Below are 24,217 nucleotides of genomic sequence, written 5' to 3' on the forward strand. Positions count from 1 at the left end.
GGACCTCCAACTGTTTATATTCTAATGCTTTGATTTATGGGATATTAGTAAAGAGATTAAATCAAATACCTAACCGAATATCTGTTTTACTTTTTGCTTTTTAGAGCACTGCGAGTTCGTAAAAAGATGTCAGGTGAAAGAATGCCAGTTAAAATGATAGGTGATATCCTGACTGCACAGCTTCCTCACATGCAGCCCTACATTCGATTCTGCAGCTGCCAGCTTAATGGGGCAGCACTCATACAACAGAAAACAGATGAAGTGCCTGACTTCAAGGACTTTGTTAAAGTAAGAGACCGTCACCTTTGCTTCTCTTTTATTTGCAGAACCTTCTGCATTTAAAACATGCCAAGCAGAAACACAGCTTTGTAATTGAATACTTTTTTCTCCTAATGACCATAATTTGGTCAGAGAGGACTCAGAAATAACAACTGCACAGTTCATGAATTGATCATGCAGTTAAATAAGGATATCACAGTTTAGAGATTGACCTATTCAATTCCAAAGGCAAAGGAGTCTCTTGACTTTGTTCCAAATAACTGACTTTTACACAGCATGGCAAAATTCTTTGTAGAATTAGGAAGTTTGAAAAACAAATTGTGATTCAGCACAACAACAATCATGAATTTGTTAGGAACCCTTCATTTTCAGATCAAGAATCTGTTTTAACCAGCATCCAATTTCTAGCAGCAGCTAAATAAATACCACTCGCCAACTAAGGAGTGGCCTGAACAGTTATCTGGAATACAAATAATAAATAACAATAAACTGTACATTGCTGTTATCTGGAATACAGATAATTCTGCATCTGTTCTACAAGTAAATGGTGAAGCCAGGAAAAACAATTTGGGGAACAGAATAATAAATATTGGATATATGATACTTTTCCATGTCCAAAGATATATCTAAGGGGATACTATTTTTTCTCTTAGTTGTACATCCATACTTCGCTGTTAGCAGAACTGAGGAAATCTGTGTTGAGTGCATTCTCTGTAGCATTTCTTTCAACACTTAGTCAAGGAATATTATCTTTCAGTCTCCCAAATAGATTGGTGAAGTACCTGCACGTATATCTCTTTCAAACTATTGCTCAGTATCTTTTAAGTCTGTGTTTATTAAGCCCTCATGTTTATCAGCTTGGGACACTGAGAATTTTAAAAGCTTCTCAGTATCCCAAACTGAGATTTCTGTGACATAGATCCACAGAAATGTATCTTGGACATCATTATCTAAAGCAAATCTCTTTTATCTGTTTGTAGTAAAAACATGCATATATTGCAAAATCAAGTACATATCAGAATCAGTTTCAAAAGATTGGATCAGTACCTCAATATAACATTACAATTCACATAACTATAATCACAATACATTTTAAAACCAATATACTGATATATCAAAGCTTCGTTAATAAAATAGATGCATATTTGAAATAATCTATTTTCACTAGAAATTTTCACTAAGAGAGCCTTATGCCTCTTTGAGAAAACTTTGAATTTTACATAGAATCATAGAAACATTGGGCTGGAAGGGACCTTGGAGGTCTTCTAGTCCAACCCTCTGCCCAAGACAGGCATCCGAGACAAATGGTTGTCCAATTTTTTTCTTGAAACCCTCCGGAGACAGAACACCTCCAAATCCAGGAGACAAGTGGTTCCATTTATTAATTGTTCTCACTATCAGGAAATTTTTCGTTATATCCACGTTGGATCTCCGTCAACAAATTTCCACCCATTGCTTCTTGTCGTGCCTTCAGGTGTTATGGAAAATAAATGTATAGTTTACCTGTTAATTCTTAATATGTATTTGGACTAATAATCAGGATAGAGAAAAATAAAATTTCTCAAATCAGAAAGTGTATGCTCCTGGAGTAAGAGAGGGCACTGAATATTCTTTGGCTTTTAGTCACCATGCTCATGCAAGAAAGACTGGATTAGGAATTTTGATCATGAGTGAACCCCACTGGTGCATGAACAAATGTCCACTCCTTTTTCCCCTTTACAATTTCCATTCAGTTTCCCTAGGCGAGACAGCTCAAAATTCTATTTCTCAATGACCAATAGATAGCATTTGTATAAGCAACTTAGACCTGCTATACATATTTTAATACTATAGATTTACAGGCAGAGAGAGAGAGAATTTGATAATTTACATAATATAAACAGTAAAGGAAGATCCTGTTTGATTTTTACAGTTTAAAAGTACAATCAGCTGATATTTCTTACTTTCTCAACATTTCAGAAATTAGCAATGGATCCTCGCTGTAAAGGAATGCCATTGTCAAGCTTTTTGCTAAAGCCTATGCAGCGGGTTACACGATATCCTCTAATAATAAAAAATGTAAGTCCTTTTGTTATCAGATTAAAATATTGAGATCCAAATTTACTTTGTTAATTTATCTGATATGCACTATTGTCATTCTAGAACAGCCAGTTCTACTTGGTAATCACCAGATATGTTGGATTGTAAGTCTGCCCTTACAATGTCTGTAACCATGTCTGTGGTTATGTCTATGTCTGTAACCATGAGAGCTTTAAATGCTAGACTTTCACAAGCGTATGTAGTCTACCTAATCCTAAACTAAATTGCATACATTTTGTTATATATAGGTCTGTCACTTTCCCCTCTCCTCTATTAGTTTTATTTGGAGGTTTGACGCTTCCCTACATAGATGAAACTCAAATGTAAATTGATCTGGTTTTTAGTTCTTTAAGAGTATGATTAGGTAAATCTGAGGAGTGAACAGATAATGAAAGGTTCAAATTATGTTAGAGTAATATAAGAAAGATTAAAATAAAATTGCTTTGAAAATGAGTCAGCCTTAATCAGTTTTAACAATCAAGAAATGACTTTTCTTTATTGGTTTGGACGGGGTCTTTCTTAAATTAATTTTTATTTATTTTTATAATTAATTCCCTTATAATTATAAGGGAATAGATTTGTTTCTAAGGAACTAAATTGGCTTATTTTTACGTAGATATTGGAAAATACTCCTGAAAATCACCCTGATCATAGCCACTTGAAACATGCTTTAGAGAAAGCGGAAGAATTGTGTTCACAGGTGAATGAAGGTGTACGTGAGAAAGAAAATTCAGACAGATTAGAATGGATCCAGGCTCATGTTCAATGTGAAGGATTATCAGAGGTAAAGCTTAAATATAAACAAACAAATGGTATTTTAATTTTTTTTAAAAAAAGATAGCTAATGAAATAATGTTAATAATTCTGTTTAGTTAAAAGTGATACTAACAAGATTTTAAAATTAATTTTATCCTGCTCTCCATTAGACATAACTTCTACCAGTGTCAGTTTTTTAGTTTTCATTTCTCTTTGACTCTTTTATTAAGCCACAATATGATGGTGACCCTTGTGACATAATGTACTCCACTTTATTGAGTCAACTAAGTTCTTTTCATACCAGCAAACTATTTCACTAGAAAAATCAACTGTTTTCTATATCAATAATGCTGAAAAAGGCTGTGTTTCTTCAAATCAAAGGTATAGATTAAAGCAGTTGTTGTTATTTTTTAGTGGGTTTATACATCCACTAAGCCTTAATCTTCTTTGCTTGATTTTAACTTAGTGTATAGAGGAAACCCAGCCATTCTTCATTATAAATGGTGGTTTATGACTTAGAACAATATGTAAATGGTGTGATCACAGGTTAGCACAATGTGAATCTAGACAGTCTGTGTTCACATATCACATAATCATGATTCAGCATAAATGAAGTTGCATCAGTGTGCTTTAGGCTTTGCATTCCCATTCATCCTTCCAAGTTATATGGTCAGATAGAAAAATTCAGATTTTTCTGTCCCTTTCCCTTGTTTGATAGTGGATAGTTTAAAACAAATCATCTTCAAATGCTGGCTTTTGAAGCTACCTTCTTTAGATTAAGCACAGTTAATTTTAACTACAGGTCCACTGGGTGAGAAGCAAAGCCGTACTAAAAAACAAGTAGAAGAAACAACTTGCCAATTTCAATTCTTGTCCATTGATACTTACTGGCACTTACTATACTAATATAATTTTAATAGTTATAATAAATTAAGAAGCTTCTTGAATGAGAAGCGAAACGTCTTCAAAGAAAAACAGAAAATTCAGTTGCCCCTTGGAGAAAAAAAAAAAGCACCTTTGGGACTACCCTGATCTGGATGACTGAGAATCTCCATAGAGAATAAATGAATAATAAAACTTATATTGATCTATGTCTTAATGTGACAGCAAATATGGCCAGTGTTGTCAACAGACAAAAAACTATCAACTGGTAGTTCAGTGTATTATAAACCTATAGTGCCAATGTATTGTTACCGGTTTTATTTGTATACATCCTTCAATTCTTTAAATTTTCCTTTTTTCAAATCTGATTGAAGGGCACAAACCTAAAGGAATAGTTCCACAAATAATCCTTATTTTCTAGTCACACCACCAAAGTACTGACATTATACTGTTGGGTTAAAGCATTTACCCTGAACAGTAGTTGATGTCATTAATTCAATTACACACAACAATGTCATGATTGGAATATTTTTATACATCTCACTGCTGCTGGGTTTGTGTGTGTGTATGTTTTGTTCCCCCTCAGCAACTTGTTTTTAATTCTGTTACAAACTGCTTGGGGCCACGCAAATTCCTGCACAGTGGAAAACTCTACAAGGCCAAGAGCAACAAGGAATTGTATGGTTTTCTGTTCAACGACTTCCTCCTGCTGACGCAGATCATAAAACCTCTTGGTTCATCTGGCACAGACAAGGTTTTCAGCCCCAAGTCTAATCTGCAATATAAAATGTACAAAACCGTAAGTATCACTTTTAAAAGGGAAATACTGATTTTTAATTAAAATATCCTTTTTTCATACAAAAGCATGAAGATCCCAAACCTCTTGAAGCCAATAGGAATCTTTGGAATTTTGGGAACACAGTCTGGATATTTTCACAAAATGAGTCCATGCTTGTTCCAAAATGGTTGCTATTGTTGCCTAAAAGCAAACCAGCGAGGAAGTTTTTGTCCGGGAAATACGGGGCTAATGAGGTAGCTACACTGTGTGTAGGTAGCTAGTTCATTCTCCCATGGTCCTGTTTATATCTGTGTTTAAACTGTTTTTACATTATTTAAATTTTTAAATTGTTAAATTATGCTGTTATTTTTTAAATTCTTTTACTTTATTGTTTTATTTATGCCACCTAGAGTCACATCTGTGAGATGGGCAGCTATGTAAATTTCATAAATAAATTTCCTCTAGTATCCTTCCCAGCCAAGGTGCCCAGTTAATCTTAGACTTTACTTTGAAATAAAGTGCTGGGTGTCAAACTTGATGCATACTAGAAAGAAACCACTTTGAGCAGTTAAATACTCTCTATCAATATGTGTAGCTCCTTACCCCCAACAGTCTAAATCCAGCCCTTTTTGTTCCTGCTTTGCCTATGACATAAAAGTATCTTGTTCTGTGTTTCTCAGGCTTGGTGCTAGGCAGTAGTTGACTGTTGACATAATGAATTACAGTGTTCCTTGTGCAGAACACTAGCCATTAAGATAATTCTCAAATCAGCTGAAGGCATCCACTGATCTTTATTTTTCAATAAGGTATAATGGCACAATGTCATAATCAGAGGAATTCCTTGGAAGAAGGATGATGTTAATAACACTGTGTGTAGACATTTTTCTTTGGAGTATGTAAGCTTATTTTATAAAAGATATATATTATAGTAAGTAATGAAATCAGGTAAACAATATGATCAACAAGGAAAGTATTTTCATTATATCACTGTCAACCTTCATGTGATCCATCAAATATTTGTAAATGGGCTGCTTCACATTCAAAAGAAATTGCATAGATGACTATATAGTAAAATCATATCTATCCTAATAAACCTAAATATATTTGTTTTGCTGGGTGCACATGCAGCAGATCTTTTCAATCACCATAATTCTTTCTTATGTTAGTTCAGTTTTTTTCAGTGCTTGTGAAAACAGCCACAATTGTACCTCTCACATATGAGAGGAAAATGATGACAACTTGATATAAAAATTAAATTGCATCAGTAGAAAATAGTGGATACAATTGGAACTTTCAATAAAACAATTCAGTATGGAATATTCCAGCCAGTGTAACAGGCAGAGCTGTGAGCAGAGTTAAGCGAGTCATCAGTCTAGAGTTGTTATATTCCCACAAATTGTCCAAATTCAACCCCTCTTGAATTCCATTGACACTTAACTGGTGCCAATTTAGTATTGTATGTTAATTGATTAGATTCTTGTGTATAGGCTTGAGCAATAAATCCTTCACATCTAACAGCCAGCCAGTTCTAATCCCTTGTTTTCTATCTCTTCCTTCTGCTTATCCTTCTCATATTTTAGAGTCGCTTAGCTTTCTTAATCCTCATTAGTCTAATGTTGGCACTTAGAAGGTTAATTGCAATTCTTAATATTCCCAAAGCACCCTGATTGCCCTTATTTGTTTCTTGGGACCAAGCTAGATGTGTTGCTAACCATATAATTAAAATTGTATTGGATAGTTTAAAAAACTAATTGGAGATGCAGGGAAGGAAATTTTATTATGACTTGAAGGGGATAATTAATGCTTGCTTTTTCTTCCCTCATATTAGCAAAAATTTCTTCTCTTTCTTTCCCAGAACTGTTTGAGTTTGAGGGAAACATTAATGTGAAATGGTTCTAATAAAAATGGTATGGCTCATCTGACTTTAAACATTATTATGTTTAAGAATAGACAAGATTTGGAATGATGTATTCATCTTAGCCCTCATGGCTACAGACGAGTCAGCATTCACCAGCTGTTTGGAAGAATGATGGAAATACACTTGTGTTCAATTTCTGATTCCTCAAATACGAATCTGCAATGTCTTTAGTGATTGTTTATAAATGTACTACTTTTTTAGGTTACAAAGAAAAGAATGTCTTGTCCTCCTTTTTGGTTTGGTTGTGTTTATGTGTGTTGTTTCCCCCAGAAGCAGAGATGGAACAAAAACATACAGTATCCTCAATAGTTGTCATGTAGTCTAACTCTGGCAGATCTTTATATTTTCCCACAAGCTGCGGATTGGTAATATTAATGAATTAACAAAAGTAATTAGTTAATTAACAAAAGCTTATGTCAAGCTTTTGACAAATCATTTGCTTTAGTTTAAAAGCATACATTTACTATTGACATGCAATAAAAATAGCAGAACATTTTCTCTGCTTTGAGATCTCTTTCTGTTTTCAGATAAATTAATTAAATCAAATCAATTTTCCACTTAGACATTTAGTATAGTGAATGTTCCTGATGGTGATTGTTAACTCCCAACAGAATTAAATAATTATTTATAAATTGAAGGTACAGAGGATACACAAAACAAAGAATATATGTGCACAATATACTATAAAACATATAAAGTTGAGTCTCATAAAATATAAGTTGCCTGAAAAATAATGTCATGGACATAATTTACCTAATGTTAAATCTTAAAAAAATAAAATAAACAAGTTGGTTAAGCATGCAATTTTCAGCTTTGAGGATATAAGTTGTTTTATGGGACATATCATATATCATTGGTATCACAGAATCATAGAGTGAGAAGGGGCCATTTAAACGACTCAGTGAGGTTCTATATCTGGCAGTGTCTTGCACTACCAATGAAATGTTTTGGGTATTTCTGAGGCTGTGGCAGTTTGTAGGAGCCTTTTCCCCATGTTTTGGCCATACTATTTATGGTGAACCCAAGCTTGGAATGGGATCAACATTCCAGTTCTTTTACATAATGTCGGTATCCTTCTGCTTAATGCCCATGTTTTGACAGTATTTGTAGCATTGAACTAGAGGTGATACTATAACAACTGTATTTCAGTATACATGACAATATTCTGGGTATTGTATTGCTCATATAATTACTGCCTTGAGCAGATCAGTATACAGCCTTTGTGGAAAGAAGGACCAAATATATCTTTGCAAATATGCTGAATATTTTCCTAGAGGATACTTTTTTTTTTTTAATGTTGCAAATAATGTAGTTATGGCCTGTGGATACACAAAAGGTTTACATTGCAGTGAATAATTGGCATATATTTTATGTGAAAAAGAAAAGTACTATCTATCCAGCAGCATACCAGTCAGTTGCGTGCCAAGCTTAACATCTCTTCTAAGGCTTTTATTCCAAATTAAACTGAATGTTGCGTAATATTTCTGCAGCCTATATTTCTAAATGAGGTTTTGGTAAAACTGCCTACGGATCCTTCTGGGGATGAACCCATCTTCCACATCTCACATATTGATCGAGTCTACACACTTCGTGCAGAAAGTATAAATGAAAGGTAAAATACCATTGTATTAGCGCTGAACTTTGAATGTTCTCTTTTTTTTTTGTTCTATCATGCAAATGTACTACATATACTTTGTTTCATTACCTCGTAGCATGGAGTGTTATTAACATTTAACTTTGCATTCTCCTATTTTGACTTCATAGCAACTATATTTATATACTTATTTGTTCCATAACAACTTTGATTAGGCTACAGTTTTAATTGGGAAAAGAAGCACAAAAAATGGAATAGACCCTTGCTCTCCCTGGATTGTCAATCCCCTCTCTTATTTATTTTTCATGGAGAAGATATGGTGCACAGATCCTTCATATCACATCCAGTTTGGCTATAAATCTTAGAGCTAAAATAGGTTCATGCTTCCATGCAATCAGATTTGCTTACCTGATACCCTATATGACAATGGGTAACTTTGTTTCCACCTTCTCTTTCTGAAGGACAGCTTGGGTTCAGAAAATCAAAGCTGCTTCTGAACTTTACATAGAAACAGAGAAGAAGAAGAGGGAAAAAGCATACTTAGGTACTGCACTGGGGGTACAGTTTTAAGTTTTCCCCAAAATAACAGAAGAATATTATAATGAATCTTGCCTGTTCTTGCCACAGTCCGATCCCAAAGGGCAACAGGTATTGGAAGGTTAATGGTGAACATTGTTGAAGGTATTGAACTGAAGCCCTGCAGATCTCATGGTAAGAACATTATTCTTTTTCCCACACAGTGTGACAGAGGGCACCTCTTGGGGTTATGTAATCTGCTTAACGGAAAACAATTTGTCAGAAAAAAATTACAGTGTTTGAAAAATATAATTTGAATCATCTCCTGCAGATTAGTAGGTTGACTATTATGGGAACACAAGATAGGCAGCAATGGGAAACCACTTCCATACTGTTGCCAAAACCCTGCATATGTCCATGTATTTGTCATAAGCTAAGCTTGAGAGCATCTTTACCTTTACCTGTAGCTATCTAGACTAGTACACCCTGTATAATTTTAAATACAGGTAGTCCTCCACTTACAACAGTTCATTTAATGACCTTCAAAGTTACAACAGCACTGAAAAAAAAGAACTGCTTGTGTGACTGTTTTTCACACTTACGACTGATGCAGCATTCCCATAGTCACTTGATCAGAATTCAGACGCTTGTCAACTGATTCATATTTATGATTGTTGCAGTGTCCCGGGGTCAGGTGATTACCATTTGCAAACGTCTGACAAGCAAAGTCAATGGGGAAGTCAGAGTCACTTAACAACCGCGTTACTAATTTAATGCAGCGATTCACTTAACAACTGTGACAAGAAAGGTTGTAAAATGGGGCAAAATTTACTTCACAACTATCTTGCTTAGCAATAGAAATTTTGGGCCCAATTGTGGTCATAAGTTGAGGACTACCTGTAATGTTGGTAGCTTCCATATGTTTCATAAATCAGTCCACCTATTTTTGGCAGTTTCAGGCAGACAGATAAGGTGAAGTTTATTGATTCCTGCTTTGTCTCCAAGGAAAAAAAAATGTCTCCTTGAAATTCACTGCCCAAGCCATTAGTAGTTAGTTAATATATGGATTTCAAATGGTGAGTCACATGTAACATGATTAACTTTGAATGATGCCAGATTTCATTTTGCAGCATTCATACACTCAAAAAGCCAGATGAATTTCCTTGTTTAAACGCAAATGGTGATATCTTGTGAAAAGAATAGAAATAAATTACTGACTTCATAGATGCAAATATGTAATCAGTCCTATACCATCTATGTGAATTCTTCTATTAGGAAAGAGTAATCCGTATTGTGAAGTGACAATGGGGTCACAGTGTCATATCACCAAGACTATACAGGACACTCTCAATCCCAAATGGAATTCTAACTGTCAGTTTTTTATCAAAGATTTGGAACAAGATGTGCTGTGCATAACAGTGTTTGAGAGAGATCAATTCTCTCCTGATGGTAAGTGGCACTTCTCATTTTTCAGCTTAGTTTTATGTTTAAAGCAGCTTTTCTCAACCTATATAGTCAATGGGGAGAGAAGTGTGTTTTTATGGCAGTGTGCATGCATGGAAAATATCAGGTTTCTCATTCTTACAGCATGCCTTGATAATAATTGAAAGTACACCTTTAAATGGCAGGGAACTTTCAATGAGGATAAGAGACAATACAAGTAGTTGCAACTGAAAGGAAAGTTAACTGGTCTACATTCATGCCTAGAGTTCTTTGCTTTGTGGCATTTTCCTAGAAATAAAATATGCACAGGATGTGCTTGTTTTTCAGCTTGATCCCAATATTCACATTCATTATAATTGTGGGTTTCCTATTTCAGATTTCTTGGGTCGAACAGAAATTCGTGTGGCTGATATTAAGAAAGACCAAGGCTCAAAGGGACCAGTTACAAAGTGTCTTCTCCTGCATGAAGTCCCAACAGGAGAGATAGTTGTCCGACTTGATTTGCAGCTGTTTGATGAGCCTTAAAAAGGAAAATGTGAGAGGTTTCTACAAAATAGCTCAGTTCTTTTAGAAGAGATAAATAACTCGCCATGCAGATGTTATGGACTCTTATTAGCCAGATTAATTTTTGACAATACTAAATTCCAAATTGTGAGAAAAATGTTATTTTTCATTTTATTTTTGTTCTGGTGTTTTCTGTGGAATTTCTGCTGCAGTATTCAGGGTTTCTAGAATAACAGACCTTAGTCTGTGTTCTGACAAGGTAGAGAAAACATTGCACTTTTTCCTGGTTCCTGCAGCATGCTATGTCAAGAGGGTGTCCTAATATGAATTTTTGGACTTTCTAATAATTTATCCTAGAGTGTTGTGCCTATTGCCCCTCAGAGTAGTATATAAACAAATTGTGAATATATTTATATAAAAATACTTATAACATGAATGCATTCTTGCCATGTAAGATATTTGGATTTTTTTTTAGGAAGTTCATGATATTTGAATGTTTTTTTTAAAAAAAGAGGAAAGAAATGTTGAAGTGACAGGTAGCCTGGAATGTTTTCCAGAGCTTAGCTGAAGACTGCTTTTTCATAGCATTTGTTGAAGCAGACATTTTATGGATTAAGAGTAAATTGCTGGCCCAGGGTGCAGTAACTTAAAACCCTTCCCTTTAGCAGGCAAGACTTTTAAGTGGACCTGAAACCTGTTGCCTCTCATATGCATTAGTCTTTCACCAAATGGATTAATCCCTATCCATGCATCAGTGCTTCAGGTATTTGTATTTTACTTGAGTTGGAAAGAATATTTGATCCAATTAGTAGAGTCACCCAAGTCCTGCAGTGTATTTGCTGTACCTTGCAATAAGATTATTAAATTGCTGCTGGGTGATTAATCTAATGGTAAGGAAAGGTTGCTCTAGTTCACAAAAGCCGTTATTGTCTATGAAGGCAAGGCTAAAATATCTATAGACAGGGCAGTTTATTACACTGCATTATGTGCCTCTGTCAAATGAAATGATACACCATGGGTTTTGAAACTACGGTAACATATTGTAACTCATCAAAATAGTTGCAGATTTGCCTGTCAAACATTGGATGTGCTGAGACTTCGCAGAGTGAGTGATCTCAGTCAAAGGAACCTGTTGCTATGCTGCAAATGTAAAGATTCACTGGTGTTCTGCAATTTCAAATAGGAAAAACTTGATTCAGATGAGTGCTTAAACAAAATATGCTTAAGAACTTGGGATGAACTTGACACATTGACAGAAGAATTTGGGTCAGTGCGAGTACATTTTTTATTTTCAATTATTCCATTTGATACCCAAGGATCATGCTTAAAAGGGGATTTTTGTAGATTTCCAGTATGAGAGATGTTGATGGTTCTGTTAGCACGTCAGTGTACTTGTGAGTTGTGTTGGTTTTGCTGTTCTTTGCATGTTGTTTTGGTATCAGTTTTCATGTTTCCTGTGGAGATGAATGTTATTTAGCACAGCAAATCTTTATTATTTCCATTAGGAAATTAGAATAACTTTATACTTGATAGGTATATAAGGTCTGGTGATAAATGTAAATTGTGCTTAAAACTGTTTGTGTATTATTATTTCCAAGGAAGCCACTGTATTATTTTCAGCAATCATTTTTTAAAAAAATCCTGTATGTTGGAAAAACAACAAAGTTTACATTTCATACTTTTAAGAATTGGTTTACTATTTATTTATTGAAGATAGTGTAGAATTTTGTATCAGAAATGACATACTTATGTATTTTTTGACCAGAGAAACACACTTTAGTTAAAAACTTTAAACTGACCAAGTTTTAGAGTAAGTTTAACTTAATAGGCATGCTGTTATTTAGCACTGACTGGTTGAAAACACAATGAAAAATCACTTGTTTTTATTTTTCAATGTTGTTTGAAATGTTTGAATTAAGACATGTAAATAGTACTAAGCTCACCTTTTCCTTTTTTCTGTATCAGTACATTTTATTAAATATAATGTATATGAAAATAATACATTATGTAGAAAGTAAAAAGAAAATTCCTTCGTGCTGGAAAAATATTAAATGTCTTTGTTCTAACTTTCTTTGGCTATGCTTGAACTCAGAAGGTATTAACAAAGGTGGCTGTTGTTTCCTAGATTTTTAAAAAATCTTATCTGTTTAGAGAAATCTTACTGGACAATAAAAATAGCAGGTGCATTAACTCTGGTGTCAAAACAAATTAGCTGCATATTTTTAGAAGACGACAGGAAGCCAACAACTTGAAGAACCATTCAAAGGACATCAATAAGTATATCTGGCAATAAAACTTCGGCAAGTTTGGATAAATCATTTATCTGTCTAAAAAGATCACATGAATGGAAAATTCAAATCTAAAGGATTTAATACATATTATGGATAATGCAAAATTTAACTGACCTATGAAGAAAAATTCATAGTTCAGCATATAAACTCTTTCTAGTTATTCAGTTAGTACTATTAATGGTCCTAGAAAGATATATACTCCTTCTCTAGATCTGTCAATATTTGCATTCAACATCTTTCACCAACACATAAATACAGTAATATCTTGGTAAAAAGGTAAAGGTAAAGGTTCCCCTTGCACATATGTGCTAGTCATTCCCGACTCTAGGGGGCAGTGCTCATCTCTGTTTCAAAGCTGATGAGCCAGCGCTGTCCAAAGACATCTCTGTGGTCATATGGCCAGCATGATTAAATGCCAAAGGTGCATGGAATGCTGTTACCTTCCCACCAAAAGTGGTCCCTATTTTTCTACTTGCATTTTTTATGTGCTATTGAATTGCTAAGTTGACAGAAGCTGGGACAAGTAGCGGGAACTCACCCCATTATGCGGCACTAGGGATTCAAGCCGCTGAACTGCCGACCTTTTGATCGACAAGCTCAGCGTCTTAGCCACTGCGTCACCACGTCTCATTAGTATCTTACTACTCAGCATTAATTGGTTTTGGGAGGTGCAATGGGTACTAAAAAGGACGAGTCCCAAACAAACCACATGATTTACCATGTAACCCTTTGTTTCGGCCTGGAAGAACTGTCTGTCCCTTTTCCTATGTCAGTGACCTTCCCAGCCTGGTTGGCTTCCTGTCTGTTCCCCACACTCCTCTTATAGCAGCATGTTGAGTCCTAAACAAAGGCCAAGTACTGGAACATTTTCACATCAAATGCGTAGAATACCAAATTTGTTGAGTTTTGAAGCAGTCGAGTACTAAGATGCACTGTACACTTCAGAATGACTAAACAGAGCAGTCTCCCATCATTCCTGGCCAATGCTCACCTACCTTTTGCATTACTGAAGCCACTGAAACTATGAACCTGATGTCTTTGACCAACTAATTGCTGTCAGCATCTTGCTGATACCAGCTGATCTCAAAAGCAATACTTTCAGCATGTGCTGAAACTGTTTTTGAGTAGGGGGGGGGGAAAAACACCCTGCCAAGTATCTTTCTAAGTCCTCTTCTTGATTTAATTGAGCCATTTAATGTAAGATTGATTCCTTTTTATTCTAACATCAAATCTACAATAATGCAACCCACTTAATATCAAATGCAATTCTGAATCCCCAAAGAGTTCCTCCTCTTTGATCTATGCCTAGACTTGTAGTTATTCCTGACAAATATATGCCATTTAATGTGAGATTCTGGCCTCACAGAATCTTGTCAGGCATTATGTGGTTGTTGAGGAATTTACAAAGATCCAGCTCAATCTCTAGCATTAATGGCTTGTTTTGTCTTAATAGGAAAGAGCAAAAAAACAAAAAACAAAAAAGGCAGCAAAGTTTTGCCTTAATAGGAAAGAACAAAGAGCAAAAAAGCAAAGAGGCAGCAAAAAACAAAGACAACCAAAAACATTTATCTGTTAGGGTTCCAGTCTATCAAATACAAATATGATCCAAGACAGACAAGATGTTTTGGGAGGGTAGGCTCTTCACTATCAGATTAAAGCATAAGAATGCAACACCAGTAGCACTAACTACATTTCCAGTTTCACAATTGGTGGTTCCCAGAAGCACACTTTTGAAGAAAGAATTGTTTTTTTTAAAATAGCAGCTACAATGGGGTGCATCCTAAACAGGACAAAGACATATATATTCATCAATATCAATGTACTACCAAATCTAACAGAAAAGTACTATAAATACAACCAACTATTTTAAGGATAAACATTTTTATTGTTCTCATTATAGATCTTACAGGTTTTTGATGAACATTCATAACTGGATGAACATTATATAACTTCTCTCATGATCCTGCTCAGTTTTTGAATTTTGGTCTTTGTAGACATGTCAATGTACTTGTCTCCAATGCTGATAATCATTCCACCCACGATTGATGGATCAGACTAGAAAAAAATGGCAAGATTCTTAATTAGATAGGCTACAACCACAGTATATAGTCTTGCTTGCTTACTTGAAGTTATATTTAAGAAATCATTACAATCAAATTTATGACAGAATAGAGATGTCAAACAATCTTGACAGTTCTCTGAAATCTATAAAAACAACTTGATTGAATGTTGGTGGTTTTTAGCAGTCTCAGAGTCTGTCTGTTTACTTGCCAAAGATATTTCTTTGGAACTGCTTTCTTCCAATTATCTCTAACTGATCAAAAAATCAAGAATTAATTCCTTTCTGCCCCTTCAGGTGAGGACTATCCCTTCAGGGACCTTGAATATGGGCCTTTTCAACTGTTGGTGGTTCTTCAGAACAACATTGTCCCAGAAATCTAATATGGTGCCAACCTTACTGAGATTTGAAGGATCATTAAGATCAGCTTTTCCAGAAGTCTGGCTATATAATTATTAACTTTGTTTTATAGAATGGGGTATGATAAACTGCTCATAGTTGGTAGTGTTTGGAACGACATATAACTCTTGTAAATAAATAATAAAAATAACTTGACTATGCAAGAGAGGAGGATCAGAATGGTTAGTATATGTATTTGATAGTGAATGACATAAATATTATTTATAGTTATTATTCTGTGAACAAGGTCTTAAAGCAACTTCCCCCAGGTTTGGGAATTCTGGAAGCTGATCTCCACACATCTGGAAAACACTTAAATTGGAAAGATTAAGAAGTCCAACATCTAAGGAAATGTCAACATTAGTAGACCAAAAAATCGATAATTAATTCTACTGTTAATTTAAGGCTGGCTACAAATGTGATTTTTTTTTTTTTGCCACTTGTAAAAGTAGTTTGTTCCTATGGCCTAGGGCAGGGGTGGGCAATTGTGGTTCTTTTACAACCTGTGGACTTCAACTCCCAGAATTCCTGAGACTGGGAGTTGATGTCCACAGGTTGTAAAAGAGCCACAATTGCCCATCCCTGGCCTAGGGTAAGACTCAATCATCTATTAATCAATTTACATTAGTTAGATTTGGAAAATCAAAACATGGAAGAGGTTTCAAGCACAGATAAAGGATCACTAATGAGGATAACAGATTTAGCCCACCTTCCCATCTTACTGTTAGATTAAAAGGAAAGGGTTTTGCTTTAGAGAACATTTATGTAACTTGCATCAATACCTTAATTTCCAATTTTAGAATTTCTCCTTTGGCTAGAAAACCATTCAAAGTTGTTTTCAATTCAGTAAGATTGGTCTCATCCAAGGTCTAAAATATTAAGAAAAAAGAAAAAAGTTTAAAAATTGACAGATACCATTCAATTCTAAACATATAAGTAAGTTAAATGGATGGTATCTCTTTACTTAGCAATAGAAAGGATAGTTATGCACAGAATGCTGAATGATTAGTTAAAAACATTTCATTGCTTTTACTCTTAACTGAAATTCTCCATTCAATAATGCCCAAGTGACATGTTGATTTCTTTTTTTCAGAAAAATATTTTAAGATGTGTAAGACATTGGCAAACATAATACATAGCTTCTTACCTTACTGTGATTCATTATGCTATACTATACTGTATCATACCATGCCATGCCATGCCATACCATACCACACACCTAATCTTTAGAAACAAGTGACTCGTAAGTTAAAATAGCCCCAAACCCTAAACTTGCTTAAATCACATTTAAAACCAATACACCAAAAATGTAAAAGTATGGCATTCTGCCAACCACAGCTCACAGACAATACAGTCACCTTGCAGTCTCACAATGCCCATGCAATCCCCAGGCCTAATGGCACAACCTTGTCTTCAGGGAATTTCGAAAGGCCAACAAGCTTGAAGGCCAATCTAACTATACGGGGTGATATTCCATAGGGCAGATGCTATAACGAAAAAGGCTGCTTCCTGGGCTACATCAGATGGAATTCCTTTTATGAGGAATTATACTTATTTTCATTGTGTGTAGCCATGTGATTTCCTCCATTCCCAATATTTAATTATCAGTGACTTATCTACGATATAACTATTAAAAATTGATAATACAAGTAATTTAGTCTATTTGCTTACCTGAGCAGTAGTTACAGAGCACAATATCTCTCCACGATATGCACTCATCATCTTACCAAATGCAGAAATTACACCTGGAGTGTAAGGCAAGCGACTGTTTTCAGCAAGTGTTTCTTGAAAAACAAAAATATAAGAAATTACTAATAGTACTTAAGGGCATCCAAACTGTATTAGAAGTGCAAACACATTGACAAATTACAAAGGAAAGCTTTTTCACTCTGAAGTATTTTACATATTTATTCAATTCTCATTTGTAGAGTTTGGTCCAATTTACTATGAACACTATACATGTACTTACTGACAAAATTGATAGTGAGAGGAGACAGCTTCTCTTTAAGTAAAAGATCATTCACAACTTGTTGTTTTACTTTGGCCTTTACATAAGGATTCATGACAATGCCGGATAATTTAGGGTCCTTCATTACTGCCTTAAATTATAACAAAAAATAGATCTTGATCAAAATAATATTTCTAGCCAGTTAACTCATGACATGCTAGTTCAATTTATCAAAGTATGCTCCATGGCTTTGTACTGTTTAATGATATTAACACATTCACAATACTATTCACCTTCTGATTAATCTTATAGTTACTCAAAAACAGTTCTCATCACTTCTCATTTTAGTAAATGTATTTCAGATTTTAACTTAAATCTGTACAACTTTATAAATGCTGCAGGTTATTTGGAGTAGAAATTTCATTCCAAAAGGTTTTAAAGAATTTAAAATCCACAATAAACCAACTTTTTAAAATAAATGAATAGAATACATTGCTTTACTTTTATAACTTGTAAGAAAACTAAATAATGGAAGATTTCATTTGTTAAAAAAAAAAGATACTTTTTACATGTATTTCAAAGTTTTTTTATTTTTCTGCTTTCAGTGTGGAAAAAATCTCTAGGCTATTGTGTGTGGTTACAAAGGTCATTTTATTTTAACAACAACATCTGGGAATAAAAAGGCCTTGTCAAGAACCTACCCAGAAAACAGTCCTATACATTATCAGCGATCCCAGCCTCCTCCCTCTCCAAAAAAACCCTTGAAGAGAACTTATTTCTCTGTTTTTTACAAGAAACCCGTACTACCAATCCAGTCCAAATGCTGAATATATTCAACTTAGTCTTCATCCAACTCCCAGCAATTCTAAGTGGCTCTCAAAATAAAAGACAAAATAATATCTATTTTTGCATGTTAACTACTCTTTTATTTTTATTTATTTAGTTTCGATATTCTCTATTGTAATTAAGGAATTTCTACTTGAACTAGAAGAATTAAGTATGTATTCTTAATATTTCCTACAAAAATACTTTAAAGTAATTTTTGTACTTCTATAATAAAATGGGAGAGAAGGATTTATTTTTTGCCTAACATGGAGATCAAAAGAACTTCCTCAAATACTCATGAGCACAAACAGGCACCAAAAGAGTTGCAATACAAAATGTTATTACCAACACACGAGTCAGTTCTTTTTCTACTTGATCCAATTTCTTCTGCTTAGAAGCAGCAGAGTAGAGTGCAGTGGCATATCGGCCTTCTAACCCATATATTTGAATTGGGGGCTGCGGGGGAAAAAAGCAACACATTAAAACATACTGGTACAGGGAGTCCTTGACTTAGGGCTAGCTGTTTAACCACCATTTGATGTTACAACAGCCTTGGAAAGGATGCTTTACAGACTTGAAGCATTTCTAGCTGTCGTAAAATGTCACCCTCCCACACAATCACACAATCATGTGATTGCAATCTGGGTGCTTGGCAACCTGTTCACGCTTATAATTGGTTGACAAGGACCCCGCAATTGTATGATTGCCATTTGCAATTTTCTCTGCTGACTTCCTCAGAAAGTCAGGTGGGAAGCCATGAAGAAAGATTTTAAGTTGCTACTGTCTTCCAAGAGGACTTCCTCTCATCTCTGGGGGCTGGATGAAAAGAGTTGCCTGCTGAGGGGAGTTGAATTCCTTCAGTGGGGTTGAGAAATGGAGTTCAGATTCTGAAGATCTGAGTTCTGTTCCTGTGCCCCGTCAAAGGAGTTCTCTTCTATGTGTCGAAAGTTGACATCCACAAATGGAACTTGGATTCTGGTGATCTGTCATCCATTTCTGTACCTCAACAAAGGAGTGCCCTTCTGTATGCAAAAGAGAGATTATATCCTCCCATGGGATGTAATTCAGATATTGAAGATTTGAGCTGTTCCTGCACCCAATGAAGAAATTCCCTTCTGCATGTGGAGGAAAGTTAACATCTTGCGGGGCGCAAAAATGGAGCTCAGATCCTGGTAATCTGAGCTGTTTCCATACCCACCCAAATGGGTTCCCTTTTGTGCAGAAGGGAGTTCACATCCTTTGGCAGGCAGCTCTTTTAACCAGCCCGTAAGAGACAAGAGGGAGTTGAAACCCAAGCAGAGTGTGGCGAAGCAGTGCAATAAAGTAAGGAATGTGGGGTACCTCAGGCTGGGTGAGGGAAGGCTTGGGAGGCCCAGCACAGGCCATGCATGAGTGTCTTTGCTCAGCGGCTGGAAATTACTGCTTGGATTTTGGCAGGGAGAATTTTCAGCTTCTGAGTGGAGTCTGCCAGGGTCTTCTCCCACCAAGGCACCTTGCATACCTTATCTGCTATCCCATCCACTTAACAACTCATGGAATCACTTAACAACTAGAACCTGGAGTACCAGAATTATGATTGTTGAGCGAAGCAGTCATGTGAAATCTTGCTTAATAACCACTTCACTCAATTGCCAAGAGTCTGAACTCAATCATTGTTTTAACTCAAGGACTACCTGTAATATTGCTGTACAAGATAATGATGTGATCTTGGACAATTTATAACAGACACCTAAGCACACTGCAACCAATTCACTAAAATTGATGGGATGTGAAGATTTTAGTCCTGTTATAAAAAAATCTCATGCATCTCTGGACGTCAATGGGTTTTTGTTCTTGCTTTCTCATATTTCCTTGTTGTCCACTTATATGATATGAGCCGAGGTGGCGCAGTGGTTAGGGTGCAATACTGCAGCTACTTCACTTGACTGCTGATTCAGCAGATCAGCGGATCAAATCTCACTGGCTCAAGGTTGACTCAGCCTTCCATCCTTCCGAGGTGGGTAAAATGAGGACCCAGATTGTTGGGGGCAATATGCTATTTAGTATACTGTCTTTGGTGTAAGCCGCCCAGAGTCCTCAGAGAGTGGGCGGCATAGAAATATGAATAATAATAATAATAATAATAATAATAATAATAATAATAATAATAATAATAATAATAATAATATAGTTCTTTCCCCACCTCTTTAACAAATACCTATCTTTCCTCTCCTACCAACTTTATTCTTGGTTCTCTTTTTCTCTCTCATTTAATGAAAATATTCTGCTTCTTCTCTTTCTTGAATTTCATATTAAATGTAAATTTTGAGAATAAAATAAGACTGAATCCAATGCACCTGTTTAAGAAAATGTGTTTATAATTCATTGTACATGACCAAAGAATATAATTAAAGTGCACTTCATAAGTGAAAGGTGCTAAATGCTATCTTTTCACTATTTAAATTACAACAATTATTCAATGACGTTTATTCCCTTAAAGCAGTGGTTCTCAACCTTCCTAATGCTGTGACACTTTAATACAGTTTCTCATGTTGTGGTGACCCCCAACAATAAAATTATTCCTAAAACCATTGAAAATATTTGTTTTCCAATGGTCTTAGGCGACCCCTGTGAAAGGGTCATTCGACCCCCAAAGGGGTCCCGACCCACAGGTTGAGAACCACTGCCTTAGAGTAAAAGAAACCCCTCACTATTAAAGTTATGGTTTAGCAATATGTTGCTAAATTTAGCAATACTTTGTGTTAAACTTACCTGTATTAGCTTGGATGCTGGCCTAATCACAGAGGTACTGAAGTGCCGCACCTATAAGAAGAAAACTATTTTTTTTAAAAAAAGAAAGCTATTACATCAATGGAGTAAAAAAAAATCACAGTAATAAAAAAATTAATTTACAATTGAGATAAGTCACTTTGTAAAACTTAATTCTGTAGATTTGAACCTAATGCATCTTCTAGACATACAAAATGTAGCTTTTTAAAAAAACTATCCATAGGAATTAGTTCAGCGACCAACAGCTGAACAAGGCATGCTTTCAACATTACAACAGCATCCTATTAATTCAGCAAATACAATATATTCTTAATATGATTAATTAACATAATTAATTTGATTACTTCTCAATGTCGTTCGGTATTGTATATTCTTATGAAATACTACTTCTAGGGCTGTGGACACTTCAGTGATGATTCGGAAATTGTGTCCAAGACTCTGGACAAGGATCTCTGCTACTCTATCTATATGGTTGCCAGACAATGTCTTGATGGTGCATAATCATCAATCAACAGCATTTCAACAGTGCAATCACATTGTGAATTTCCCTTCACTAGATGTGTTTCCAGAGAGGTTGGATAGCAATCTTGGATTCCTGCACTCTCTCGCTCTCTCTGTGTTGTGTGTGTGTGTGGGGGGGGGGGGATACTCAAAAGCCAGAAGGGTCCCCAACTCTGTGAATCTATGCCTATTCCACATGCATATGCAACTAGTTTTTCTATTCTATTTTGGGAATTTCTTTCAACCCAAGCAATTTACCATGCTGCCTTTCCCTTCTGGAAGAAAGAAGCATTTACTTATCGCGTTCCTGGTATTTTATTTCTTTAGCAAATTGATTCAACTGCCCATTTCACAAAATGTGACAGGGCATAAACAGGTTTCAGGCTTCAGCTGAATTCTGGCAAGATGACGAGGATGTGGATGCAGGAGACATCAGGATCTGATTATCATCTTTAGTTCTGGGTGGGATTCCATTCCCTGTGCTGTCCATCTCCTTGGTTCTGGGGTGTTTGTTTGTTTGTTTTTTGCATAGTTTTGAAATTTTAATTGCTTTTCTTTTTATATTCAGTAAGCCGCCCAGAGTCGCCCTATCGGGGAGATTGACAAGCATATAAATTTAATAAATAAACAAACATTTCCAGTTAGGACCACAAGCACTTTCACCGAGCGCCACGGGGAGACTGGGTTCACGAGTCATACTGGACCACCATCAAACCAGAGGTCGAGTTCGCACAACGGTGGGCAAAAATGAGGTTAGCCGTTTTTTGTTTTTTTTTGGGTTGCATTCAGAAATTGCTCTGGTCTGCGGCGGTTCTTAAATTCCAGGAGGATTTTGCAACAAATCTGGCAGCGAAAATGGAGACCGCTCGCTCAAAGCATCCCCTTTACACCTTCCTATCAATCAGAGTCCTCATTTTTAAGCAAGCTCCGTATCTTCGGGATCCTGCTTGATCCTTAAGATGTGAGCTTTCCTTCCCCGAACTCTCACAGGAACGGGAGAAATGTTCTAGTAATGAGAACACCCCCCTTTTTTTTGTTTTTAAATCCGCGAAACATTACCGCTCACCTTCAGCCCCAACCCTGCCACCGAGGCCGCCATCTTCTCCTCTAGGTCAAACCGGCCTTCTCGGCCTCGCACACAGGAAGCGCGCGGGGAGACTGACGCACAACTGCGGCTTGCTGGGAGTCGTAGTTTCTGCGGAGTGCCTCATTTCTCAAGACCACAGGGAGAGGCGAATATTACATACCGAGGGAGGGGAGCTCTCGCGTAGTTCCAGGGGCCAAAGGAAGTCTTAAAGGGGAGTCGGAGTAGGGAAAGCAAAGGCTTTTGCGTTGTTTTGAATAAATGTAGAAAAACCCTGGGTTAGACTTATGCGGACCGATCGTAGTATGCACTAAACTTATTGCCTGTTATGTAGAAAGATGGCTATTGTATAAAACCAGTATTTTTATTGTCCTATTTTCTGTATTTATAACTTTCCTGTTTTATATAATCATCAACAACAGATATATTCGTAGATGTACTTATGCAAGAGCAATTGAGCAGTGATTTGAAGGAGGGCCAGTAGAAAAACAAATATGCTCACCCACCATTACTGATATTTTATTGAACATACCTAGACCCATAGTTAACCATGGTTGACTGAAGTGGTCCAATGTCAATGGACCCATAAATTAACATATAATTACACTGGCTGGATTTGCATAACACATTAAGTCCCAAATTTAACAATCATGTTTTAACTTTATGTGTTGTATGAACCTAATCCAAGGAAGATACATTCACCCTCAAAAATATACAACGAGCAGGAATAGTAGAAATTGGCCAGGAATACTCAGAATGCCATTCCAAGATATCCATAGATGTCCAGATTAGGACAGCCTGCATTATCTTCTCAATATCTGCCCCTATGAATAGCACAGATTTATATTAACCTATTCAAACTCATGGTCATTGAGGAGCAGTAAATAAACTCTTTAAAATGTGCCACCTGGATTATGTTAGAAAATATTTTAACTGGTTTATTTTTTGATGCTAATTACCTCTGTATGCTTTTTATGATCAGATGCTTTTTCCACCTTAACTTATAGTTTTGCAGGATCTATTCTGAACACCAGGTGTCATCATTGCAAAAAGATTAGGCATCTTAATAAATTACAGAACTGTCAGTGTAATATTTGAATTATTTAAACCAAAATTCAAATTCCAGAATCATTTGCAAGCCTGGCCATGGATAGGGGTGTTTGCAGGGATATGGCAAAACGTCTCAGAATGACAGCCACAATATACAGCGATCAAAGCTGTACACTTATAAAAGCACCCTGACCATGTTCAAGCTTGGAAAGACTATTCTGGATATTGATTTGGATGGAGATGGAGAATCCCATCATGCCATTGGGAAGAACTTTATGGATTTTGTGGTTCTACTATCACTTTTCCCAACCCAGTTCATCCACGGTGCTCAAACTTTCTTGGAATCTATAGGATGTCAGAGTTTTTCCTCAGTGAACGGCTGCTTGCTGTGAAAGGGAAAAGATGTGCTGAACATGTACCTAATCACGTTTTGCACTCAGGCTGCTATTATAGATCTGAAATTGATCACTGTGGCAAGCTCTTGGTTAAATTTTGGAAAGCCAAGGCTTTCACAAAAATGCACTGAGGAAATAAGGATGGAA

General features: G+C 35.8%; 2 protein-coding genes and 1 long non-coding RNA gene across 10 annotated transcripts in view; 1 reads left to right on the forward strand and 2 right to left on the reverse strand.

The window, feature by feature from the left end:
• Positions 1 to 12,939, forward strand: part of ITSN1 (intersectin 1) — a 100,051-nt gene extending 87,112 nt beyond the window's left edge. For 2 of the 7 annotated variants that reach the window (XM_034436797.3, XM_087871246.1), the window contains exons 32-40: positions 105 to 288; positions 2,239 to 2,337; positions 2,975 to 3,142; positions 4,583 to 4,795; positions 8,183 to 8,304; positions 8,748 to 8,830; positions 8,914 to 8,997; positions 10,078 to 10,251; positions 10,622 to 12,939. In XM_034436797.3, coding sequence (XP_034292688.2) covers positions 105 to 288; positions 2,239 to 2,337; positions 2,975 to 3,142; positions 4,583 to 4,795; positions 8,183 to 8,304; positions 8,748 to 8,830; positions 8,914 to 8,997; positions 10,078 to 10,251; positions 10,622 to 10,770 — 1,276 coding nt within the window. In that variant the 3' untranslated portion in view covers positions 10,771 to 12,939. Of the gene's footprint in view, positions 1 to 104; positions 289 to 2,238; positions 2,338 to 2,974; positions 3,143 to 4,582; positions 4,796 to 8,182; positions 8,305 to 8,747; positions 8,831 to 8,913; positions 8,998 to 10,077; positions 10,252 to 10,621 lie in introns of those variants that run through there. The other 5 variants (XR_015728204.1, XR_015728205.1, XM_087871247.1 and 2 more) reach the window with 5 other exon arrangements.
• LOC148113368 (uncharacterized) lies at positions 2,081 to 9,314 on the reverse strand. Its single transcript, XR_015728206.1, has 2 exons — positions 8,695 to 9,314; positions 2,081 to 4,771 (listed from the first exon to the last, which is right to left on the reverse strand). It is a non-coding gene; the product is annotated as an uncharacterized LOC148113368 (long non-coding RNA).
• A 1,963-nt stretch (positions 12,940 to 14,902) lies between the features above and the next one.
• On the reverse strand, positions 14,903 to 22,742 carry ATP5PO (ATP synthase peripheral stalk subunit OSCP). Of its 2 annotated transcripts, none has more exons than XM_034437493.3 (7): positions 22,608 to 22,742; positions 21,023 to 21,073; positions 18,617 to 18,727; positions 17,468 to 17,597; positions 17,170 to 17,282; positions 16,281 to 16,367; positions 14,903 to 15,095 (listed from the first exon to the last, which is right to left on the reverse strand). In XM_034437493.3, exons 1-7 carry the CDS (start codon positions 22,638 to 22,640, stop codon positions 14,982 to 14,984), a joined length of 639 nt encoding a protein of 212 aa, XP_034293384.1. In that variant the 5' UTR covers positions 22,641 to 22,742; the 3' UTR covers positions 14,903 to 14,981. The 2 variants fall into 2 exon arrangements, with proteins under 2 accessions (XP_034293384.1, XP_034293311.1); XM_034437420.3 differs by lacking the exon at positions 22,608 to 22,742 and adding an exon at positions 21,800 to 22,130.
• Positions 22,743 to 24,217: the final 1,475 nt, after the last annotated feature.

This window comes from Pantherophis guttatus, chromosome 5, assembly GCF_059756535.1.
Source record: "Pantherophis guttatus breed Tessera chromosome 5, ASM5975653v1, whole genome shotgun sequence".
NCBI lineage: Eukaryota > Metazoa > Chordata > Lepidosauria > Squamata > Colubridae > Pantherophis > Pantherophis guttatus.

Excerpts from the sequence above, each read along its gene's own strand:
- ATP5PO (XM_034437493.3), bottom strand. The coding sequence starts at position 22,640 with ATGGCGGCCTCGGTGGCAGGGTTGGGGCTGAAG. Across the intron at positions 18,728-21,022 it reads CAGCATCCAAGCTAATACAG|CCCCCAATTCAAATATATGG; the intron begins GTAAGTTTAACA and ends TTTCCCCCGCAG. Across the intron at positions 15,096-16,280 it reads TTCTAAAATTGGAAATTAAG|TCTGATCCATCAATCGTGGG; the intron begins GTATTGATGCAA and ends ATTTTTTTCTAG.